This window comes from Diachasmimorpha longicaudata, chromosome 18 (assembly GCF_034640455.1).
Source record: "Diachasmimorpha longicaudata isolate KC_UGA_2023 chromosome 18, iyDiaLong2, whole genome shotgun sequence".
NCBI classification, from domain to species: domain Eukaryota; kingdom Metazoa; phylum Arthropoda; class Insecta; order Hymenoptera; family Braconidae; genus Diachasmimorpha; species Diachasmimorpha longicaudata.
In genome coordinates, this window is record NC_087242.1 from 1680906 (window position 1) to 1706181 (window position 25276).

The following is a 25276-nucleotide window of genomic DNA, read 5'->3' on the forward strand; positions in this document are numbered from 1 at the left end:
AAAGACGTTTTAACAATTATCTTGTAAACAAATGGGTTTAATGAGTGAGAGAGAAATATCTTTCCCCCTCTCTCTTCCTCTCACTAGCGGAATGGAACGTCCGTCCGTGGAGAAGGGGAAGCACGCACACCGCTGACCCGCGGCACACGGACGTAGAGCCGCGCAATGCTCGCGCCCCATTGGCCGTTCTTTTCACCCCCATATCTCAATAGGGGTGCGTCGGAGCGAAAAGTGTGTGGGGATATTTTTTTAAAAAGATAAAAACAGTTTGATTTCTAGCAAATTGTATTATTTATAAGAAACACTAGGTTTTACAAAGAACACTATACACTTCAATTTTTCCGGCACTTATTAATTGAAACAAAAACGTCTAAATCTAAGTAATCCTCGTTGAACAAACTTCTATCACTCCTCGATTCTAACTCTACACGCGCTCTCTACTCAGTACTCTCCCTCTCAACTACTTACTACATACCAACTACTCCTCTCACGAAAAATACCCTTGGCACCCCCGATTCCTCCATCTGGGCCTCTTCCCCCACCACCGTTATGGGGCCCTGTTTGCCATTTTCCGTCTATGGGAAATTCCCCAAACGTGGCGGAGTGGGCCAGCTGCTAATGGCCGAGGCGCCATTAGTGAGAGTGCGTGGGTTCTACCTTAATAAAATAATAAAACTACGTCTAAAAATCTCCGATACTACAAGTGGAAAAGGACTTTTCGGTTCCAAATCACCCCCCCCCCCCACATGCCGGTGCACCCCCAACAAGGTCATAAAAAGGGCCCTGTATACTATGTTTCTCCTATACACATAAATATTATGTATTAGAAATGTAGGAGTTCAGAAATGTGGTGACAAGGGTGGAAATTGAATTAAAGGGTTCAATTCTTCAGTATTTGGTTTTGGTTTGTGGCATCTTATTTCCCTTTCGGATTGAATTTACTCTGATAGAAATTGAGAGAGAACCGAATTCTTCATACGCGGGTACACGTTTGTAATCGAAAACTTCGACTCGTGTGAACGCTCTGTAATTTCATGCGAATCGTGAAGACTATTTACATGGTCAATATAAATGTACCGAAAAATTATGTTAATGCTAATCCTCATATAATACTTAATATTGATATTATCTTAGCTGTGAATCATCACTATTTCCCTTCGGTGCCAAAATTCTCACTGAAAACTTGCGTTAAAGAATATGGCCTCATCTTTGGTTATCACGTCCCAGAAAACGTGGCAAAATCGAAGAAGATGTGTCCACACAGGTTAGTTAGACATCGACTAGTGTTTGCCGTCATAACCTGGCGAGAGCATGACGCAGTAACTACGGTTTCTTATATAATAAGGCGAAGCAGAACTACAGCGCCATGGAGGAGGATCGTTCGGCTATTGTATGGGCAGCTCGTCACTTTCGACCTCATTTATATGGATGAAAGTGACGAGCTCGTTATACAATAGCACACAACAATAAACATTACTGAACTAGTTGATTAGTTAATCGGGAAGTTCGTTCAACTTTTCAACTGTACCCGACGTGGACGATGCCGCCAATCGGATGGCTGCTATGCTTGATGACGAAGTACCTCCTGCAGATTAAGATGTGCTCTCCCCGGTACCCGGTCTTTCTGAATATTCTGATCTGCCCAAGCCTCCGCCAAAAGATCCCTAACTTCATTTCTTTCATTCGCAGCTTCCTCCCGACGACGCCGCTCAGAATCCAGGAGGCGTTGCATTTCCCCTGTTTAACTTGCTTTCTTATTTCTCGATTCGTCACTCTTTCACGAAACTCTCCTATCGACTCCTGCTGTTTTTCGATACGTCGAAATGGTCGTACCCCCCGGGAAGTTGCTTTGGCTCATGGCGTTCGCCGTCAGGAACGAACCCTCCCGCCACCAATGTTTCCATATGATAGAAAACATTACTGGGTGTGGAATACTCATGTCTGGGCGTCAGATCACTTGCCTTTTCTTCCTGAATTTCCTCCAAATCCTCAAAGTGATTTCCAGGTACATTTGGAGGATTTCGCGAAGGAGTTCGTTGATTTCCTCCCCCACTCCCTCGCGCGCTATTAGCCAGCTGTTCCTTAGGTAATTCTTCTGGCAGAGCGTCCTCTTCCTGATGGACGTCAACCCTAACCTGTTGTGCACTACCACTGGCTAACAAGCTCTGATGCAAGGGTCGGGTATATCTCCGTTGCACATTAACATTTGCGTTAATATTCCCATCAGAATTGAACTGGTGTTTTCATACCCCTTGCCCCGAAATAGAGTAAGCCTCGAAATCCGATTCTGATCGCTGACTACCATTTGCTTCAGTAGTTGACATAATGGATTATTTACTTCTTGGCCAAAAATAAAATAATCTTACTTGAGTAGCTACTTATCACGATACTAGCCCCTCCTGACAGGGTAGATCTCTGCTCCTACTAGCCTTTTCGGTACGCTGAAGTACTAAGGTAGGTTTCTCACCAGACGACCTTATATACCAAAGAAGTAACTGCTAAGGAAAAGAATTCGGATGACTGGCCCAAAGAATACGAATTCACGAGTATTAATTATCTCGTGGATTCGTATTTCATTAGTTCATTCCACCCCACCGCACATGTAAGGTGTACCGTGACGCATTGGATTCCAGTTGCTGGGTGCAAATCGCTGACGCTGTGCCCCAGTTATCTACATAAGTCGAATATACGAGGATTTATTCACATATATTCGCCGTGTATTTCAATTTCTGTTTCAATATATTTTTAATCCGCATAATACGTGCCACTTTCGCGTCCTCGTATTCTCCGGATTATGAAAGAGAAATGTTATGGAATTTTGGGGCATAACAAAACCCATTCCGGATGTTTTTCCTTGATCTCATCAAGTATTGTTTTTCGATTGCACAAAATATCTTATTAATCCTCAGATATCTTTAGAAACCAAATAAACTTGAACATTTGCAATCATTGGCCCGATTCATTTCATTTTCTATCCAAGTTCATCTTCTACTAACGTTAATATTTCAGGGTTGCAGATTGGATCCTTATCGGTATGTTCACACACGACCGAGGCCGAGTCGTGCACCATTCACGGACCGCAGTCAATTGAAACACGCACGGCGGCTGGTTGTGAAACTTGGTTCCGCGGTTATAACTCGTGAAGATGGTCAAGGTATTGCTCTAGGACGTTTAGCATCAATGGTCGAACAAGTGGCTGAACGTCAAATAGAGGGCCGTGAATGCATCATGGTCAGTAGTGGTGCCGTTGCTTTTGGAAAGCAGAAACTTACACAAGAACTACTCATGTCGATGTCTATGCGAGAAACCCTCAACAATACCGACCACACTCGGCAACAAGTTGGTGAGTGTCGAAGAAAAATTTTCTCGCAGCAATGTTAAAATCCCTCCAGAAATTAGGACGTCTTTGTAATAATGCAGATTCTTTGGCAGTATGATGTAGATCTCAAATATTACAGTTACGAGCAGTTGTCTCAATACAGTCTTAATATACTTAACTCACGTGCTTCTATCGCCTGGCTTACGGAATTATTTATGACGGACATCGCAACCCTCTGTTCATATTATTGTACAAGCGATTTGAGGGAAGAAAATATTAGAAAATCAGTGAATGCGCCTCTAATCGGGGAAAACGTCAAACGTTGCGAACACGCATTGGATTGCATTCCTGAATTATGTAATACTTCTGCTTTTGTCTGTACATATACTTGGATGATCTTGGTGATCATTAATGCGATTGAACATTTATAAGTAGCGTTTTGACGATGATCAATGGCTATTCATTTTCGCGATTTCAAATATTATTTTGTAGCTAGATCGATAAGAAATTTACATATAGCCGCTATAGAAATTTAGTCTCCGGATATGTGCCAAGGCAGGTACAAGAAATTTTGATCGGAGCCACTACCAAAACCTCTCAACACTTCTACAGCAGTCTGGGATAGAGTTCATTCTCCTGCCAGTATTTAGCTCAGTTTAGGCTAGATGTCGTTTGTGAACGGATTGTTATGCAGCCTTTCTTGCACCCCCAAAATCTATTTTGAGTCATTGGAACTTCGCTTGAGTAATAGTTTCCTTCAAAATTCAAGCTCAATTCATAACTTGTTTTGATGACTCCCATCTCTACTTTTTCGTCAATTCATTCACTGATGGCAACAGAATCCTTCAATAATAGGAAAAACACGTTCCTCGAATGTGGAAACTGTTGGTATTCCTCATTGCCCGCAATATCTGCACCGGCACCCATGATTCTACAGTGTGCTTTCAATCTACCACGTCTTATGAGAATTCTGATTATTATACGCAGACCATCTTCATGATTTTTTGGCCGCCATTTACTGACCAGGGATTCTCCTATAATCTCATACTGGCGTTCGGTTGGCTTTTCGTAATTACAAAGTCTATCGGCCACACCATGGCTTCCCAGTGTAGATTTGGATCAGTGGTGGGCTGCGCAGATGCTTTGATGATAGTGTAAGTCATTCCAAAAATTAATGGATGGTCAGTACCAGTCATATCGATAATACTCTGCGCACCTTTGAATGTCGAGAAACACAGTTTGGAACATCTTGGGGTTTATGTGAAAGAACCAGCCTTTTCTAGTCGTCCGTGAGTGGTGGTCCCTAAAACATTGAATAGTTATTTATGTTAATGTAAAAGAAACTTCCTTCAAAATGGAAGAAATAGCTGGATCCAAAAAAACGCTTAGAACGTCATTTCGGTCTATTCATCACATGGTGATGGTACAAGGAAAGCAGATATGTTATGCGGATTCTGGCCCAATATTTTTTCATGGAACATGCGGTCGCTGTGCCAGTAGGGTGTTCAGATGGAAGTGGGAAGATAGGTAGCGTTTAATTCGCTGTTCAATTAATTAAACAGCGGATTTAGTTCGCGGTTTGGTAAGCTCTTCCGCGTTTTAATTTACCGGTTGATTAATTGAGCGATTTCGGGGTATTAAGCAGGTTGATTCACGGTTTAATTGAGAGTTGGTTATAATTCGCGGTTTCCCCTCGCGAGGACATTGGTTAGCAGGTAACAATCAATGTCTTGATACCTTGTGGGAGCGTATCGGTGGGTAGTTGCGAAGATCCCTCCCCACCCTCCTTTTCAAAATTATTGTTTTAAAAGCAAGTTTGATCTGGTTTACACGTTGAGGAGAACCCCTTCCTGGTACCTCATGGTAGCGAAACCATTCAAAATGGCACTATACCCAAGAAGCTCAAACTCCACAAACATCCTTTGTGTGTCTTCCATTATAGAGCATTGGGACTTGAAAATATGAATCAGATATAAATATGGAAACCAAACCATGAAAATCGATACCTTCCCGAGTCCCGAATTCTAGCAGATGTTCTTTTGATTGAAACGGCATCTTTTATCAATTTAGGAGATGGACCATTGAGGGGCATTAATGCTTGAGGTGCTACATATCTGGGCATATGCCAGGGATTACCTCCCCGAGGTTCCCCGTGGGTGCAATGTCGGTAGTTTGAAGAAGTGGTGGCATTGTAGCGAAAGTCTTCCAGCTTGCTAGCAGATCTGGATTTTTCAAGACCGAGGAGACCCTGCCGCAGTTTCGCAAACTTTCCGAAAACCATAGCCGAGAGGTTGTTTTCATGAGAGGCAATGCGTCTCTCTGTGGATCCCATTTGCGTCTTTTACCAGTGTCAATGGCGTCAACGTATTCTAGTATACCAGCTGCTTTTCGTTGATGTACTTTAGGTAGGGTAGCCACGGTATATTTTCGATCGTATCGATTAGTGGTTTCAGTTTCGACGGGGCTCTCAGTTTCCAACACCGACGTTCTACTGTGTTTTGTATAAAACTAGTGTCGCATCAGCATGTCATTATACATTTTCCATTTTTCATGAGCGTGTCTGGGTTTGTCCGAATTTAAAATTTGTAATAGCGGGGCTTTAATGTACTCGTAACAATGCTTGGAGTTTGAGCTAACGGCTGAATTTCTTTAGAATATTCAGTTAAAACATGGCGACCATCAGCATGTGAAGAATTTTCTTTTTGGCGTTCCACACTGTCCGATGGTACAAAAATCATTTTAAGTGCATGCTCCATCCTTATACAATAGTTGTGATACGTACGCGTGTCAGACGAGCTAATAGCAAGGGTAAAGATGAACTACCATTCTGATTAATGATTTTTTTCTTGCTACTTAAACTGTGTTTATTATCGGCAAGATTTCTTAACAGTTTTTTATGTTTGCACAATTTTGCTTTCTCGCAGCTTTTCGATGGAATGTTCCCGTGTCTCAAAGTTAAAGCACACTCGCAAATACAATGAATTAAATGGTTATTAGAGTGTCATATTATCACTCCTCGTAGCCTGGGTGGTGCGTGAATGAGAATGTGTAATGAGGCTGTATTCTTGTCTCCAAGCGCGTTGCGAACACAGCCACTTTCAGAACGACTTCTCGTTGCCATTCCATATGAACGACTGGTACACTTCCGTGATGCTCCTCCTCCTTTTATAGCATAATGCTTCCGCAGGATATAAATATAATTACAGGGGTCGCTAGGGAAGACATTGGTCCGAAACCTATAAATATCGCGACAAATAGTCGTGAGCCACCGGCGTTGCATAAAAGTAGACTTTTTGCAGAAATTTTGGATTCTATGGATATATTTAGTGCATCAAAAAGGCAATTTGCCCACGATCTCTGGGATGTTTAAACGATGTGATTTGTATTTAGTTGAATGTCTCTCTTACCTTTTCTTTCTTAGAACCAATTTTGAGATATAACCATGACACTGACATGTTTATGACAACTTCTTTTTTTGTTTCTTATCATTAAAATCTCCAGATCATGGTAAGCCTTCGGGCAATTCGATAAAATTGTTATCATAATCGGAATATCCATTCTACTACTCAGCGTAATAAGAGATCGCTTTTTCAATTTGTGCATTGCACATTTGTTTCATTCCTTTCAAAAGCTTTTTAACAAAAAATGTTTTGCCACAATTAGTGGGCCCGCAAATCATTGTAGTTGTTTCGTCAAGAATATTTTTTCACATATAATACCACAAGTGGTTCAAAATTATCGCATATTTCCCGATAGATTCGTTGCAAACGAATGAAGGAGTCAAGTTTTTCAGGCTAAAAAATCACGAGTGCGAAGCACGAGTGATTTTTCCTGAAAAACTTGACGACTTCATTTGTATGCAGGGAACCTAGAGGGAAATATTCTATAATTTTGAAGCTCGAGTGGTATTCAGGGGATTATTTTTCCTATCCAAATTTCGGCCAAGAGAATTGTGCCATGACATGAAAAGAGGTTTATTTGGTTAAGTCTCGTTTGTTTACCAAAATATTCAAAAAATTATCGCATATAATACCACAAGAGCTCCGAAATTATCGGATATTTCCCGATAGGTTCGTTGCAAACAAATGAACGTGTCAAGTTTTCCAGTTTAAAAATCACGAGCGCGAAGCGCGAGTGATTTTTCTGGAAAACTTGACGAGCTTATTTGTTTGTAGGGAACCTTGAGGGAAATATCAGATAATTTCGAAGTTCGAGTGGTATTCGGGGGATTATTTTTTGCATCCAAATCTTGGCCGATAGAATTGCACCATGAGACATAATTTTCAACGAATTGTCATTTAATCTGTCAGATACAATTGAGGGTTACTTCAACATTTGTTTTTTTTTATATATATCAACATGCAAAATTTCCAGTGAAATTTCCAAGAATATCCGCTGAAATACCGTGTTGACTATACAAAATAACGTCGAATGGTGCAATCCTATTGGCCAAGATTTGGATGGGAAAAATAATCGCTGATATTCGAGGTAGGCTATACAAAATATCAACAAATGGTGCAATTCTATTGGCTGAAATTTGGGTGGGAAAAATAATCACATATAATACCACAAGTGGTTCAAAATTATCGAATATTTCCCGATAGATTCGTTGCAAACAAATGAAGGAGTCAAGTTTTTCAGGCTAAAAAATCACGAGTGCGAAGCACGAGTGATTTTTCCTGAAAAACTTGACGACTTCATTTGTATGCAGGGAACCTAGAGGGAAATATTCTATAATTTTGAAGCTCGAGTGGTATTCAGGGGATTATTTTTCCTATCCAAATTTCGGCCAAGAGAATTGTGCCATGACATGAAAAGAGGTTTATTTGGTTAAGTGTCGTTTGTTTACCAAAATATTCAAAAAATTATCGCTGATATTCGAGGTAGGCTATACAAAATATCAACAAATGGTGCAATTCTATTGGCCGAAATTTGGGTGGGAAAAATAATCGCATGTAATACCACAAGAGCTCCGAAATTATCGGATATTTCCCGATAGGTTCGTTGCAAACAAATGAACGTGTCAAGTTTTCCAGTTTAAAAATCACGAGCGCGAAGCGCGAGTGATTTTTCTGGAAAACTTAACAAGCTTATTTGTTTGCAGGGAACCTTGAGGGAAATATCAGATAATTTCGAAGTTCGAGTGGTATTCGGGGGATTATTTTTTGCATCCAAATCTTGGCCGATAGAATTGCACCATGAGACATAATTGTCAACGAATTGCCATTTAATCTGTCAGATACAATTGAGGGTTACTTCAACATTTGTTTTTTTTTATATATATCAACATGCAAAATTTCCAGTGAAATTTCCAAGAATATCCGCTGAAATACCGTGTTGGCTATACAAAATAACGTCGAATGGTGCAATCCTATTGGCCGAGATTTGGGTGGGAAAAATAATCACCAGAATTTTTTCTCTATTATTATTTTTTTCCCCAGTAGTCCACAAATATTGTAATAAGATTCAGATGTAGCCATAATAAACCGTATTATCTAATTTTGAAATTTTCAGTTTATGTCCTTTATGATCCATGTTCTTTGACCGCTATTAGAGGGAATTCCCCAAGTTAATTCAACATTTTCAATGTATTATGTGCCGGAAATCCCGCCGTTTATTTGGGTCATTTATGTATTTAGTAGGGTCGCTCATGGATCGCAGACCCTACCCCCCAAGTAAGACCTGATTATTCACCCTCGTTTATTATGGCCATGCTTCCCCCACTTCATTCATCATTTTATGTGCGAATACACATTTGATTTTCAATTAATTCAAGTTTAGTCTCCAACTTTGTAACAACGCGGAACTAATCGGGGTCTATTTCAGCCTTGATGGAAGCGCTGCAAACAGTCCCATCATTGCATTCAACAGTGATGTTCGTCCGATTTTATTGAAATCCCAATTATAAATTTATAACAATTGTGAAAGGGTTTTTCTGTTTAAAAATAAAGATACCACGTGTTACGAAATATGATCGAGTATTTATTTTATTAACCACGTAAAACAAACATCAGTAAATCGACGCTTCCACCTCGTGTTCACATTGCCTTCTGATTAATTATTTGAAAACCTCATCATTTCATGAACCTTTATAATATAAAAAAAATATCGTGGATTTGGACATTGTTGCGTGGGAATGGCGTAATGCACTCGCATTGGGAATGCTGAGAGAGCCTGCCTATTGTTGAGCAGGGACAATGCGCATAGGCGTGGGTAGGCAAAAAGGTGATGATGTGCAGTAGCGCCAATCGTAACCCCCCGATTTTTAGCAATATAGCCTCAATTTTCGCACGTAGCCGCAATCGTCTAATAACCGTTTGGAATGTCGGATCCTAACGATTTAGCGGGTCCCAGTGGCCCTTCTGCAGGAACTATCCACTACGCACCACCGTAGGATAATTTCGATTTGATAGATTATTTCGATCTCAAGTTATTAGGTGATTTTCCAATGGAAAATCATTTTAATAGAGATTTATTCGAAAATTTCTATGCTGATCTTATTGATATTCGATATTGTGATGGCGAAAATGTGCGAAGTGATCTCGAAGCTTTGGAAGTTGTTCAAGAGTTCAATCGAGATACGCGGGAGCGTATCGGCCAAGTATATATTTCGAAAACTCGAATAAATAGGCCGAGTGCTCCCAAGTATCTATACACGACACAACTACCCCTTCCACTACCTCCAAAACTAATTTCCGTAACTAAGTGAAAACCCGGCAATTTGCAGCAAAAATACACTTAGTTACATTACCTAAACCGCCTATGCTATATTCATTTATGTCAAGTTTTTCCGAATTAAACGCCTAATTAAAAAGATCCGCGCATAGCAACGGATTTTTTTACATATTTTCCACGGTGCGATTATCTCAAAATGAAACGGTCAGATTTTTGCTCAACAGTTGACAGCATTTGTTTCCTACGGGCGCTGTGTGGTCGGTTCGCAATCAGCGACGCGCGCGAGAAATGAGAGGTTGGCAAAAGTGTCATGGACCTAGAGATCGTCGAAAATGAACTCTTCAAAATAATTCAAATTTATCAGTCGACGACTTAATTGTTACCCTCAAATTATGCAAATTATCAATAACTTGTATTTTTTTCTTCTGGTAATTCAGTACAAGAAGTAACGATTTTAGTTACCATATAACGTGAGCATGAAAACAAGAACGAAAGGAAGAGAGAGTGAGAGATGCTACCAATCGAATTCTGTCCAGGTTTATTTTTGTACGATAACAGTTATTAGGATCAAATAAGACTTGCTTATATTTGTATTTAAATGTTCTTGAGCAATTTCTTTAGCTTGATGATATAATCAATTTTTTTCACGTTAAGACGAGCTAGGACACGAATTTATTACTATTCTTCCACAATTTTTCAACTTGATTTTTCTAATTTTAAATTAATTGGCGAACATAACATATAGGCATTTACTAAATTCATCCAGTGATCAGCAGAAGCTATCACACTGGATGAATCCTGAAACGCGACCAGTTGAGACAACTGTTTAATTTTAGATCAGAGAAAATCAGATCTGGTAACATATAGACATTTACTAAATTCATCCAGTGATCAGCAGGAGCTATCACACTGGATGAATCCTGAAACGCGACCAGTTGAGACAACTGTTTAATTTTAGATTAGAAAGAATTAGGTCTGGTAACATATAGACATTTATCAGAATCATCCAGTGATCAGCAGAAGCTATCACACTGGATGAATCCTGAAACGCGACCAGTTGAGACAACTGTTTAATTTTAGATTAGAAAGAATTAGGTCTGGTAACATATAGACATTTACTAAATTCATCCAGTGATCAGCAGGAGCTATCACACTAGATGAATCCTGAAACGCGACCAGTTGAGACAATTGTTTAATTTTAGATTAGAGAGAATCAGATGTGGTAACATATAGACATTTATCAGAATCATCCAGTGATCAGCAGAAGCTATCACACTGGATGAATCCTGAAACGCGACCAGTTGAGACAACTGTTTAATTTTAGATTAGAAAGAATTAGGTCTGGTAACATATAGACATTTATCAGAATCATCCAGTGATCAGCAGAAGCTATCACACTGGATGAATCCTGAAACGCGACCAGTTGAGACAACTGTTTAATTTTAGATTAGAGAGAATCAGATCTGGTAACATATAGACATTTATCAGAATCATCCAGTGATCAGCAGAAGCTATCACACTGGATGAATCCTGAAACGCGACCAGTTGAGACAACTGTTTAATTTTAGATTAGAAAGAATTAGGTCTGGTAACATATAGACATTTATCAGAATCATCCAGTGATCAGCAGAAGCTATCACACTGGATGAATCCTGCAACGCGACCAGTTGAGACAACTGTTTAATTTTAGATTAGAGAGAATCAGATCTGGTTTGGTTAATGGAACTATTGGAGTTGTAACAGCAGTTACTAAATCCGTTAATAAGGCAGCAGAATATATAAATTCTATAACCGTTCGCCTAGAATCGGGGAAAGAATACGAAGTTGAACGTATCGACGTAAAATTCGAAATCATGAGTGGAGCTTACATATCGAGACGACAGTTTCTCATCTGTTTGAGCTATGGATTTACAATTCATAAGAGTCAAGGCTTGAGTTTACACCTTGCTGTTATGGATGTGGGACAAACCATATTTTCTTCTGGCCAAACGTACGTCGCTCTTACACGAGTAACTAAATTGGGAGGCGGCCATTTGATCAATTTCGATCCATCTACGGCAAAAGCTTCCATTACGGCCATTGAAGAATACAATAGACTTCAGGCAAAATACACACCTGATATGAAACAAATACCTCTGCCCGATAAATATTGACCGAAGGTATGGGACACTCAGTGGGCTTTTGAAATTGGTTGAAATGATGAGACGAATGGAGAAAATAAACAAGTCGATATAAGTTCGTCTATCTGTGGGCTATGCAATTCTGCCGGTGGTGCCAGTTATGCTAATGCAGTAATTCAATGCATATTTCGGTCCCTCGTAATACGCCAAGTACTGTTGCTCACCCCCGAAGATGAGCACTCAGTAATAAATGAATTATTGAAAAAATACATAGAAGGCTCTGAAGTTTTGAATGCAAGTGCACTCATACAATTCGTCGATGATAAATTTTCTCTTGATAACGAGCAGGATCCCGTAATCTTTCTAGAGCGTTTATGTGACCAAGTGCGTGATTTACAACAAAATTAAAAACATGAATTTACTCATCTTGATCGATGTAAAGTATGTAATTATATGAAAACTTCAAAAGAGAATAATATTGTTTTGAGTTTATCATTTAATAACATCAAAGAACCAGGGTCCTTAGATGATTTGATCAAAAGATCACTGTCATGTTGGTACGACGTTTCACAACATTGTGATAATTGTGGACATGTCACTGATGCTTCACGAAAAACATGCTTAAGTAGTAGCTGCGGGGTACTTATTGTAAAATTGAACATTTTTTCGTTCAATAAAAAGGATGTTAAACAAAAAATCAGCAGTTGGAAACTTAAAGCAGTTCCAACAATTATAGTTAAAATCTGTGGTGATTCATATTCCGTCCATAGTGCCGTGTTACATGGCAAAATCGGAAAAAACCACCACTATATTAGTCTGCTTAGGGATAAGAAAACCGAATGGATAAAAACAGACTATACAAACATTGCCAAAATGCGATGGTCGAGAAATTCTAAGGATGTCTATCTTTTATTTTTAGAACGGAGCAAATCTAAGTAATAGTAAGACTCTCATTCGATAGTAGCTTGGGTAGTGGAGGTATGAAATCTCTTGCCCATTTTGAAAAAATGCTTGAAATCCGCCAAAAAACAAAAACAAAACATGTTTTTGTAAAAAAATGCGCCAAGCATATATTTCGATGTTGTTCATTTGAAAAACAAAATTGAAAAAAAACTTAAAACAACAATTACTTAAAAAGTGAAGCCACAATTATGGAAATTTGAAAAAACTACAGAAATAAAAGACGCCAAGCTCATTGATTGAATTTACCAGTGGAGAAAGCTGGTGATAATAAGAGTCCATAAACTGTTTTGAGTTCTCTATGAATATTTTGACTAAGACGAGTACCATAATATCCTACAAAGGACATCGCAGTCAAATCAAATACTCGACTCAAATCGAAAGGGGTAAAAAGTCCTTTGTGAATCAAAAAATTATTCACCCATATGGTCAGGATCAACGTACTTGGCGCGGTTTTTTCGAAACTCACCACTTTCTCTTTAGAACTAGCGACAACAGAGTACTTTCCTCTATTACACGAACTGTCGTTTAGTCTGGGAATTCTAGGGGAATCAACAAAGCGAAAAATTGAACCGAAAGTTCCATCTGGTTATCGTGAAAAGGTCTATGAGTTTGATAATCTTGACGAGCAGACCATCGGACTAGGGAATTTTCTACAATTCAACTATGTTCGAGACACTAACTAGCGTAGGTCGACGGTTGATGCATAGGGATGAGAATCTTGACGAGCAGACCATCGGACTAGTGAATTTTCTACCATTCAACTATGTTCGAGACACAAATTATCGTAGTTCCTCAGTTGATGCATAGGGATGAAAGATTCTTACGACAAACTTCTCAGTCAGCAGTGCTATACGGGTCAGCACTGCTCAGGTCAAGTCTCACGGGCGGTTTTTAACGAAAAAAGGAAAGATCGCATATCCAAATAGGCTAGGTCATCAGGAAAAACCGCGCCAAGTACGTTGATCCTGACCATATGGGTGAATAATTTTTTGATTCACAAAGGACTTTTTACCCCTTTCGATTTAAGTCGAGTATTTGATTTGACTGCGATGTCCTTTGTAGGATATTATGGTACTCGTCTTAGTCAAAATATTCATAGAGAACTCAAAACAGTTTATGGACTCTTATTATCACCAGCTTTCTCCACTGGTAAATTCAATCAATGAGCTTGGCGTCTTTTGTTATTTCTGTAGTTTTTTCAAATTTCCATAATTGTGGCTTCACTTTTTAAGTAATTGTTGTTTTAAGTTTTTTTTCAATTTTGTTTTTCAAATGAACAACATCGAAATATATGCTTGGCGCATTTTTTTACAAAAACATGTTTTGTTTTTGTTTTTTGGCGGATTGAGATTTACTATATCAAAAGGATGGTGAGTGAGAAGTAAGATCGTGAGTTGTAGAAACAAGAATTAAACACAGAATATGAAAATAGCTTCGCGTGTAATCGTCGGGTCAAAGAATTTACGCTATGTACAGAGTTTAGTTGCAAGCTAAACTCATTGATCACTAGTTAATTATCACGACTGTTGTTGCGTCGCAACATAATTAAAGAGATATGATTTATTTAAGCATTTTTTATAATCTAAAAAATATTTTTCTTTACTACTCAACGACTTTAGACCTCTGACTAGACAAAAACTTAAATCTTCAAAAATCCAGAAAAGTCACGTCCAGGGAAAATGTGTACAAAACCTTTTCTTATATATATTGCAGGGAATCTTCTCAACCTGGGGAATTCTCATTTTTTCCACTACTTTCTCCGGACACAGCCTTGTAACCCGAGCGAGTGGTCAACACGTGTTGACCACTCGCTCGGGTTACAAGGTCTACGTATCGGGGTACGGGTCTACGTATTCACATCGCGAGATATTCCCAGGTCCTAGCCAAAGTGTCGAGTCAATTCGAAATATCTTTGTAAGACTAGTGTATAATAGGATAAGTGTTGTGACATTAAACAGTAGTTAAAGTGGCTGAATGTATTAATTCTTTAAAAAACAAACATTTACTAATTGAAATAAAAAACCTCAAACTAGCTAAGCGAACATACGCTAGCTTAGCAGTTCTCGTACTTCCGTAGTGAGACTCCAAGCAATCATATCGGACCTTACAAACCCGATAAGTTCCAACATAGCTGCACGACGGAACGAGACAACTGTAGTTAATTACGTCGATGTACAAGTTCACTTAATAGACGTGTAATAACTATGTAGTTGACTTTCAAGAAAAACGTTTGAAGCAGACGGTGATTAACGGTGCGAAACGATCCGTGGATAATTTTATACTGAATTTCGGAGGGGGGGGGGTCAAGACTCGCATCTTGACAGTTACACGCTAGATCGTCAACCCGGAAATATCTGACAATTGACCATGTAAATTCGTTAGGATTGTCAGACATAGAGAGGCTCAACTTTAAACAATCCGCAGAGCGGATCCGCGGAAGAGTGAGAGAGAGACCGTACCTCTTACCATCCGCTTGAGATGACCCTCAAATAGAAGCAGAGTTACGGTTCGCTCTCTGTCGGTTATGCTGCGAAAATCTTGTACAAGATAGTTGCCCTCAGGATGATCCCGTGGCTCGCGAAGTTTTCGAAACTTGAGTCGCCCCACAGCTTCGCAAAGTGGTAAAAATAGGTTATAAAATTTTGGAAATCTGCGAATTTGGGGAGTATAGAACTACGCACAAACTTTGTGTGACAAGAAGCGATGGATTATATGCCGAATACATTAACACTTTTGAAAATGAAACAAAAGATTTTCGATGGGTTCGCCTAATGTGCAGATGATCTAAGGATCGACATATTGCCGAATATGAGACGCAAGAAGGTATAAAACTTGACAAAGATAAAATTGAGAAGGATTCTGGATTGAGAGCAGAAGCAAAACTTTGTTTAAACTGTCTCTAGGGTAAATTGGGAGGGGGGAGAGAAAAGTAAACGAAACAAGCTGTTATTCGAGCATTGAATGATAGCGGAAATTAAAGGGACAGGATTCGTTCCGGCCGAGGACGAGACTCTCTTCATGTTCTGGAAACAATTAAACGAAGTCGCGGAAACGTCCACTAAGGCCAATATTATTATTGCCATAAATATAACTGTTCTTCCCGTCTAAGGTTATATCTTTATCTAGACAAGCGACAAGAGTATATTTTAGGTTAGAGTGAGAGTGAGAGACATGATCTCCACTGAACTGTCATCATCTATTGTAACTTTTATTGTTGACATTTGCATGTGTGTATTTCCGTCTTTCCTTGTTATTAAAATGACACATATGATCCCGTTCCAAGCATCATGATACTCTTCTGGTGAGACAGTCAGCATAAAGTGATGAACATAGCTGAATCAATACAGAACTAATATAAAACAACGTCGAATATTCCCGCATTAAACTCTAGGCATAGTCGGCGAATCTGGGAAAGTGGGATGCACCGTCGAACCACAACCACAACTGACTCAATGCCTCACAGGTATGCACAAAGGAATAATGATCTGATGCAATTGAAGTACGCGAATGAATAAAAACTCGTGAATTGTTTGCTTCACGCCCACTAATCTGAAGTCTGTACCCTGAATTACGTTTTTTGTAGTTATATGTGGGCGATACCATCTGTTTTACGTGAAAACATTGCTGGTTGCAAATTAGCAAAATTACCAAATAAATGTCTGTCACTAGTAGAGTTATTTATTCCGCGTATTTATCCACGTGTGATAATGACAAACATCGAAGTTATGCGATTGGGATGCCGAACCTAGTCTTGAGAAGACACATCTTGACATTTTCTCGTTTTATCTATCGAAATTGTACACTTATACAGGGAAACATCACTCGTCGTTTATAAATTCTTTCTCATTCTAGGTACATTACTGGAGGCCCGAGCAGCAGCTGCAGTGGGTCAATCGGGTTTAATGTCCCTTTACGACGCAATGTTTGCACAGTACGGAGTGACAATTGCTCAAGTGTTAGTAAGAAAGGCTGACTTTCACAATGAAGTAACACGCAAAAATCTCTCCCGTACACTCAATGAGCTGATCAGCTTGAACATAGTTCCGATTATAAATACAAACGATGCAGTCACGCCTCCGTTTTTAGCAGATGTAGACATAGCAGCTGGTGGAGAGCGCCGAGGGATTCCAATCAACGATAATGATTCCCTAGCGGCTATGTTGGCAGCTGAAGTCGAAGCTGACCTGTTGATTTTTGTCAGCGATACTGATGGAATTTATAATATACCTCCTGGCTATGACAGTGCGAAGAAGCTCCATACATTCACCTCTGATCATCGAGAAACCATTAAATTCGGTCAACAATCTAAAGTTGGTACGGGCGGAATGGACTCCAAGGTAAATGCTGCTTTGTGGGCTTTGGATCGAGGCGTATCAGTGGTGATCTGCAGTGGATCACATGAACGAGCAATCAAAAGTGTAATGATGGGTAGAAAAATAGGAACTCTTTTTACAGAGTCTTCTGGATCCGCGCAGCCAATTGAGGTAGTTGCAGAAAATGCTAGAGCAGGCAGCAGAATTCTACAGTCTTTGATGCCTGAACAGCGTGCGGCGGCTATCAACACTCTCGCAGATCTCCTCAAGTCTAGACAATCTGAAATATTGGCCGCCAACGCGAACGATCTTGAGGATGCCCGTAAGGTCGGACTTGCAAAACCGTTGTTAAACAGATTGTCTCTGACACCATCTAAACTTCAATCGCTCTGCGCCGGACTTCGACAAATTGCTGATAGTTCCCTGATGAACGTGGGCCGAGTTTTAAAAAAAACTAAAATTGCAGAAGATCTTGAACTAAAGCAAATAACTGTACCCATTGGAGTTCTTCTTGTGATCTTCGAATCAAGGCCTGATAGTTTGCCACAAATAGCGGCATTAGCCATGGCTAGTGCCAATGGCTTGTTACTAAAAGGTGGAAAAGAAGCACGGCATAGTAATCGCTGCCTAATACAACTTGTCAAAGAATCTCTAGAAATTGTTGGTGCTTCCAATGCAATTTCATTGGTTTCAACCAGGGACGAGATTGACGATTTACTATCCATGGAAAAACATATAGATCTAATAATTCCTAGAGGGAGTTCAGAACTTGTTAGGTTCGTACAAACACAGGCGAAACATATTCCTGTGCTAGGACATGCGGATGGAATTTGTCACGTTTATATAGACAAAGATGCAGATCTTCAGAAAGCCACCAAAATCATTAAGGACTCGAAGTGTGACTATCCAGCAGCATGCAATGCTATGGAAACGCTGTTAATCCATGAAGATCTTCTACAGGGATGTTTCTTCACGGATATCTGTAATACGCTGCAGAAGGAAGGCGTAAGTAGAGTTTTTTTCGGTCAAGACCGGCTCAAAATATGCAATTATCCAAATATATTAGGCAAACACAAATGAGTGTCCAATCTCAGGTTGATATATATTCTCAAAAAACGTACCTTACATTTCATAAGATCTCCCTCATAGATAAAATTGAAAACGGCCAATAGTTTTCTTCAGGGCGGGCAATTGAATTTGTTATTTTATTTTTGCTCCTTTTCAATTTCCTTGCTTCAACTAATTTTGGCCAACGTTAACAACCAGTTAATGGAATGATAACTATAAATTTACCAATAGCTTTCCGTTTCGACAAATACTAGAGTGCATACATATCCTCTGTTGAACAAGTAGGAATCATCCGTCATCCTCCACACTTTCTGGTTCGCAGGTGAAAATTCATTCTGGTGCGAGACTTCAAAAGGAATTGACCTTTGGACCCCCTCCCGCCAAAAGCATGGGAACTGAGTACGGTGCCCTTGAGTGTACTATTGAAGTGGTATCAGATTTGGATGAAGCAATAAATCATATTCACGAGTATGGAAGCTGTCATACAGACGTCATTATAACAGAAGATTCGGACGCTGCCGAATACTTTCTGAGAGAAGTGGATAGTGCGTGCGTTTTCCATAATGCGAGCTCCAGATTTGCCGATGGTTATCGATTCGGACTCGGTGCTGAGGTAATATCGAAATCATGTAGAGGCATGGGAAATCATGACAGTCATTGCAGTAACATCACTAACTTCATTTTAACAATGCTTGGGCTGCCACGACCTGAAAGCTCTGTGTGTAGTACTGCAAAAAAGATTTCTTCTTATTTGATCATGTGAGATTGTTGTTACTCACTTTTCATTTTTTTGTTCCATAAATGGTTGAATAACATACGTATTTCATTATCTTAGATGACAAAAATAAGTTACTGATACAATGACCGACAATTATTACTCATGTTCAACATTGTTCCATACTGGATCTGGTTCGGGGAATCTTTGTGCGGGATGTGCGAGATCTCCAGATTACAGGAAGATCGCGAGCAGCTAAAAAAATCATTAACGTGCTCGTTAGTCACCGAAAGTCAGTCTAATTCACCGATAGAGGGACAGCATACAAGAAACGCGCTGTGTTCAATTAACCTGAGCCCGTGAAAATATGAATCAGCCTCACTGAAGCCGAAAAATAGTATTTAGTGCGTCACACTCTATTATCAGGTGCAGTCGATCACAATGATAAATCAGAGCGCAAAAGGCTTTGAACAATAGAATATATTTTAGAGGCTATAGCGCAGCAATGAAGAAGTGGATGAAGAAATATCTCTCTCTCTCTCTCTCACTCTCACTCTCACTCTCACTCTCTCTTTCCCCCTCCCTCAAATCAAAATTCATTCATATCCCCGGGGATGTTATCCCATTTTAAAATGAAAAAATCAGAGGATTGGAATAAATTACTAGTCATGAACGACGTTCAAATGTACCCTTCATCCTTTATTATCACTATACATATACTCGTTCCCGAAACGGGAATTTAAGATAAGAATCTGGTTTTTTTCGCATCATGGGCTTTCACTGTTTTGGTTTTCCTATATCCACGAATCCACCCGTTCCTCTACAACCCGCAAATTGAGCAACCGAGCAGTCTCGTACCCTTGTCAATCACATCTCGGAGTGTGGTTTTCGCCTTCGGTTTTGTTCATATTGGATCTTTGAGGGTAATGAGAAATCGATTTGGATCACGTCTGGCTTATGTACGCTTCATCCATTCGGCATCGTTAAAAATGGATTTGCGCCCTAAATTATTTCAAGGAAGATTGTTTGTGTTACTGCTATTCCCCGAAGGTCAATTTGTCCGTTATGTTTTCGGCGATGCAGATTTCTCGATTGCGACATCTATTGTTTGTTTTAATCGTGCAGCGGAGTGGTGTGTAACGATAATGATAACAACAACAGTAAATAGAAGTGTAACGTGTTGTACAACTGTATTTTAGATGCGGTATAAGAATACATTCCTCTGTCGATTTTATACTCTATAGGTAATCAGTGTGTACGTCTATGTGGGCAAGTGCTCACTCCATTCGACAACCACGAAAGTAATGGTTTGATCACGGTTTCAGATAATGGATATATTTGTGAGATTAAAATATTATATTTTCGTTGAGGCCAGAAGAAAACCGTAACACTACTCCGGACCGCTTCTTATTTTCCCATGCATGTTTTTCTACAAAAAGGATTTTCCTTGTTCCAGGTGGGCATTTCAACGTCCCGAATTCATGCCAGAGGTCCCGTGGGTGTCGAGGGTCTTCTAACGACCAAATGGGTTCTTCACGGTAATGGACATGCAGTTCAGGACTTCGCCGAGGGTGGACCATACACATACATACATAAGCCCCTTCCCACCCAATAAAAGTTTCTCGAATGTGACTCCTCTTACGTGCTGCACATTGAATTCGGTTACAAACGGACTCCACTACCTATTTGTTATTGTAACATTTACTTTGCAATTTTCCAAGCGCACGCCGATGGATCTTCACCCTGTCAGGAAAAAGTTGAAAATTCATCGAGCTTCGATGTTCTTAACTTTCTGTCAATTTAGATAGTTCAGCACAATATTGAGACAAGAAGTGCAAAAAAATGAAACGGCTGATAAAATTCAGCGTATTTTTGGCTGACCTGGTCGCAGGACATTCGCAGAGTTATGTGAGGAAAGGAATTGCTTGATGAGGCAATTGAATGGATCAATACCGATGATTGATTAATTTTCCGATTCATGATTGAATTTCTCAGCAGCTTATCGGAAGCCGTGTACAGTAGAGGTCAGGCCATCGTGACGGCGGCGGGGTGTGTGACGTGTGTTATTGATATACATATAGTAGTTCTATTAATGAATAGATCTATATCAGCTGAGAATTCATCCATTTTATTTTCGGGATATTCCAGATAATTCGTAACGTGGTGTTTACGTTCGAGTCATCTTCAAACTCCTCGTTCGGCCTCTTGGAGAACCACTACCCAGAAAAGTCCTTACTGAACCGGTCAAAATGGCCCAAGTCCTGAGTCCAATCAAAATGAATCCATCCCCTCGCCCTCCCCAAATGTCCAATTCAACAATGCACTGGATGAAATAATCGAACATATTACCAGAATGTGTTTAGCTAACAAACGGAAATCAAGTATTTTGTCGGAAGAATTGTGCCTTCGCACCACCGTAACATTTGTAACGGAATTTCACATTTGGCCTATTGGAAACTTGTTAACTCAACCCTTTTGCTTAGATCAGATAGATTCTCAAAAATTTATTCCATTGAACGCCAGTTGTCCGTTCACCTCACAGACCAAAGAGGATTGACTGAAGTAGAAGCTCAGTTCTGGGGGTTTGAGGGACGCCAGCGGCATCGCTGTACCTCACCCCAGAAGAGGCAGGGCGTTATACGCAATGCTGGTGTATCTGCCCAGCTTTATTTGCAAATAATTTTTAATCCCTATCTTACTATATACAATTCTCATTTTCAAAGTTTCTTTGAAACCGCAGATTAAGAAACCATGCGATTGTTTGTCGAAAAGGGGAAAAAATGGTAGAACCGAACCTGGTGCTAGGGTTTGTAATAACGCTTTCCCAATCTCCTTAATTTTAATGGAAGCATCCTCATATTCTCTTTTCTACTCATCCCAGTGTTACCTAATTTCAATAGAAAACAAAAATTTCCGTGACGTAGAGGACCACACTTCCATCTTTAACTAGTCTCTCTGATAGGGGCACTGAGGAATTGTTGAGCCAGGCAAACACTCCAGTGTGGCGTCCCCGTCGTCACTAGAGAGCGCAAACAGAAACTTATCGCTAGGAGCAGAACGACTGGCTTGTCGGGCCCTACTGTCGCGTAGACCGCTACTTATCATATAGGGTCCCTATGACTTCCATTTTATTACTAGGTTTTGCCTCTTGCGTTCAAATATTGTATTCAATAATTTAAACTTTTGAGGAAACCTTTGCATTATTTGAGATACTTTTGAAGATAAAATAACACAGTCTCTTGAGATGGTTAGTTTCATAAACTTGTGAGCGGAAACAAGTAATAAATCTTAAAATTTATTGACGTAACTCAAGCCTCTAAAATAAAACATTCTTTGTATAATTTTTTGTAATAGTTTCGAAATGTAATTCGAGTCCCACATCAAACCGTGCAAGTCGTAAAACCTTTTCTCGGAGACAGTCTAATTTCTCCGAGAGAACCTCAAGTATTTTCTCTTTCTCTTTAGAAACCACATGTGAGGGCCTTTTGTTAAAATCATGTAGCCCCGGAGACAAAGCTAAGTAAGCCCAGAGGATCGTGGGGGTGTAGAGCCAACCCCCTAACTGAGTTCAAGGCCAGGATTGGTCCCCTACTCCTATTTGTGAAACAGGCCCTTCATCCTGACGCCTAAGCTAAAATTTAAGAATAATTGTAAGGCAGTTCGACTTCAGACGCCAAAAGATTAAGTTAAGGCTACAACTTATGAATAAAAGTTTCAATAATCTAATCTGACTAAATTTGTGTCTGTGTTTAATTATTTAATTTAAAATTCCCGCACTCGTAAAGCAGAGTGCTTCAGCACTCCACGGGCATCGGACCTGCCACTTGGATGCCAGTGAACCTGCTTGGAACGCAACATTTTTGATGACAGCGGTGGGAGAATTTAAAATATAAACAATAAATTTTAAACGTCATAGTGCCGGCTTACAAGTGTATGGTTTTAATCAAACTGAAAAGTGAAAGGTTTCTGGTAAATTAAACAAACGCCGTGAATTGAAATTTGCATATGGAACATCGAAAATTATAAACGCACAATTTTGGTGTTTTGAATTTGTTCAGATTAAAATCTGAAGACGGAGGGCAGTCGGCCGCGTCGGCCAAATTCGCTTGACCTCGGGTCACCGACGAGACTGGCTGACCCACTCGTCACATCAGTCTTCGTTTTTCCATGGAAAGAGCCACTCGTGTTTAGTGAATTATTGTTCCAACGGTCAAACCAATTAATATTCCAATTAGCCCGCGGTTAAGTTCACCATTTAAGATTTAACTTAAATTCGGATAATTAAACCACCACTGTTTCGGTCTGTATCCATCAATAATTAATCCACCAATAATTATAATCGCCAAGTTATTTTGTAATAAAACACAAAAACCCAAATACGTTTCCATTTACTCTCCCAAAAAACATCCCGCTCCCAACCACATCCATCGGAAAAAATACCTAATCCCAAACAGAATTCTTTTGAATTTAATTCCATTTGAGGAAAAATTAAATTTTGGAACGTCTCTCAACACTTCTAAATATAGTGTATAAATAGTGACAGACAATAGTTACATCACTTCATCGTACCTCTCTATCCAGGGTTATTTGAGCACGGTTTTTCCCATTGGAACTAAGGGCGACTGCCAGAGAGGGTGGTTTCAGTGACCGTGCATCGCTATACCATTGAAATCACAAACGAAAAAGAGACAAGTTAGATTAGAAGAACTGAAAGAAAGACACAAACAACAACAAATTCCTACCTACTCCTATTCCTTGCGTTTTGTTCAACGCAATTAAACAATAACTTGTTCGAAACCAACGGCGAAGACGTGAATTAAAAGCAGCAGCCGGGTGAACTGGAGGTAGCAGCTGGGTTAACTGGAGATAACAGCCGGGTGAACTGAAGGTAGCAGCTGGGTTAACTGGAGATAGCAGCCGGGTGAACTGGATGCTAGCAGCTGGGTTAACTGGAGATAGCAGCCGGGTGAACTGGAGGTAGCAGCTGGGTTAACTGGAGATAGCAGCCGGGTGAACTGAAGGTAGCAGCTGGATTAACTGGAGATAGTAGCCGGGTGAACTGGAGTTAGCAGCTGGGTTAACTGGAGATAGCAGCCGGGTGAACTGGAGGTAGCAGCTGGGTTAACTGGAGGTAGCAGCCGGGTGTACTGGAGAAAACTCATGAAGCTGAGCGAAAGATTTTGTCTACAAGAATTATAAGACAGTCAGGATAGTGAACATCTAAGTAGAGACATTTAAGTGGAAGTTCAAGTTTTAAATAGCGACACTGCAGAACCTATACGTAAGTGATCTATTTTTTTATAAAATGCCGCTCCGTAGATCTAATAAATGCCTGAGTAGTAGTGATCAATTTGATGTAGAATCTTTACTCGGTGAAAATGTCCAACCCCCTCCACTGACAGCCGAACGGGCATTGCAACGATATCCTCAAAATACACCATTCGACTCTTTCCCAACTTCAGATTGTTCATCGCGTAATAATTCACTTCATGTTTCGCCTCCTCTGAGTGACATTTCGTCAGTAAATATTGCTGAAATTCCTTCGAATCCTCGTACAGATCTCTCGTATTTACCTCTAAAGATAGCCGGTGATTTGATCCCTCGGTTCGATGGTAAGACGGAAAATCTCACAAAATTCGTCCAACAGTGCAAAACTGCCGGATATTGTATTAAACCGTGCGATGAGAAAAATTTATTGGCTATAATTTTGGGGAAAATCGAAGGTCATGCTGATCTATTAATTGCAAATCGTCGGAAGCCACAAACAATTGAGAAATTAACGGGTTTATTAAAAATCGCATTCGCATGATACTTCGACGTTGATCGAGTCACAGACGAATTACACTCATTAGTCCAGCATGAAAATGAAGGGGTAGAATTTTTCAGAGCTCGCGTCTTACAAGTTTTAACTCGCGGACTGGAAGCAGCGAAAGAGAAACATAACGAAACTGAAGCAATCGGATTTCAAGTACATCTCAAAAAGTCAGCAATTACTTGCTTTATTCGAGGGGTACGCGACGATCTCTTATCCAGACTTTTAGCTCAGGAAAAGCCCATGTCATTAGAAAATGCAATCGATAACGCGATTAAGTTAGAACAAGAG

The 25276-nt window shown here is 39.9% G+C and overlaps 1 protein-coding gene across 1 annotated transcript in view; it reads left to right on the top strand.

Moving 5' to 3' along the window:
* The window catches only part of LOC135171114 (delta-1-pyrroline-5-carboxylate synthase), a 36652-nt gene extending 13743 nt beyond the window's left edge, over positions 1–22909 (top strand). Inside the window, exons 2-5 of the mRNA XM_064137456.1 lie at positions 3010–3343; positions 16930–18395; positions 18781–19071; positions 20630–22909. Coding sequence (XP_063993526.1) covers positions 3010–3343; positions 16930–18395; positions 18781–19071; positions 20630–20788 — 2250 coding nt within the window. The 3' untranslated portion in view covers positions 20789–22909. The remainder of the gene's footprint in view (positions 1–3009; positions 3344–16929; positions 18396–18780; positions 19072–20629) is intronic.
* Positions 22910–25276: the final 2367 nt, after the last annotated feature.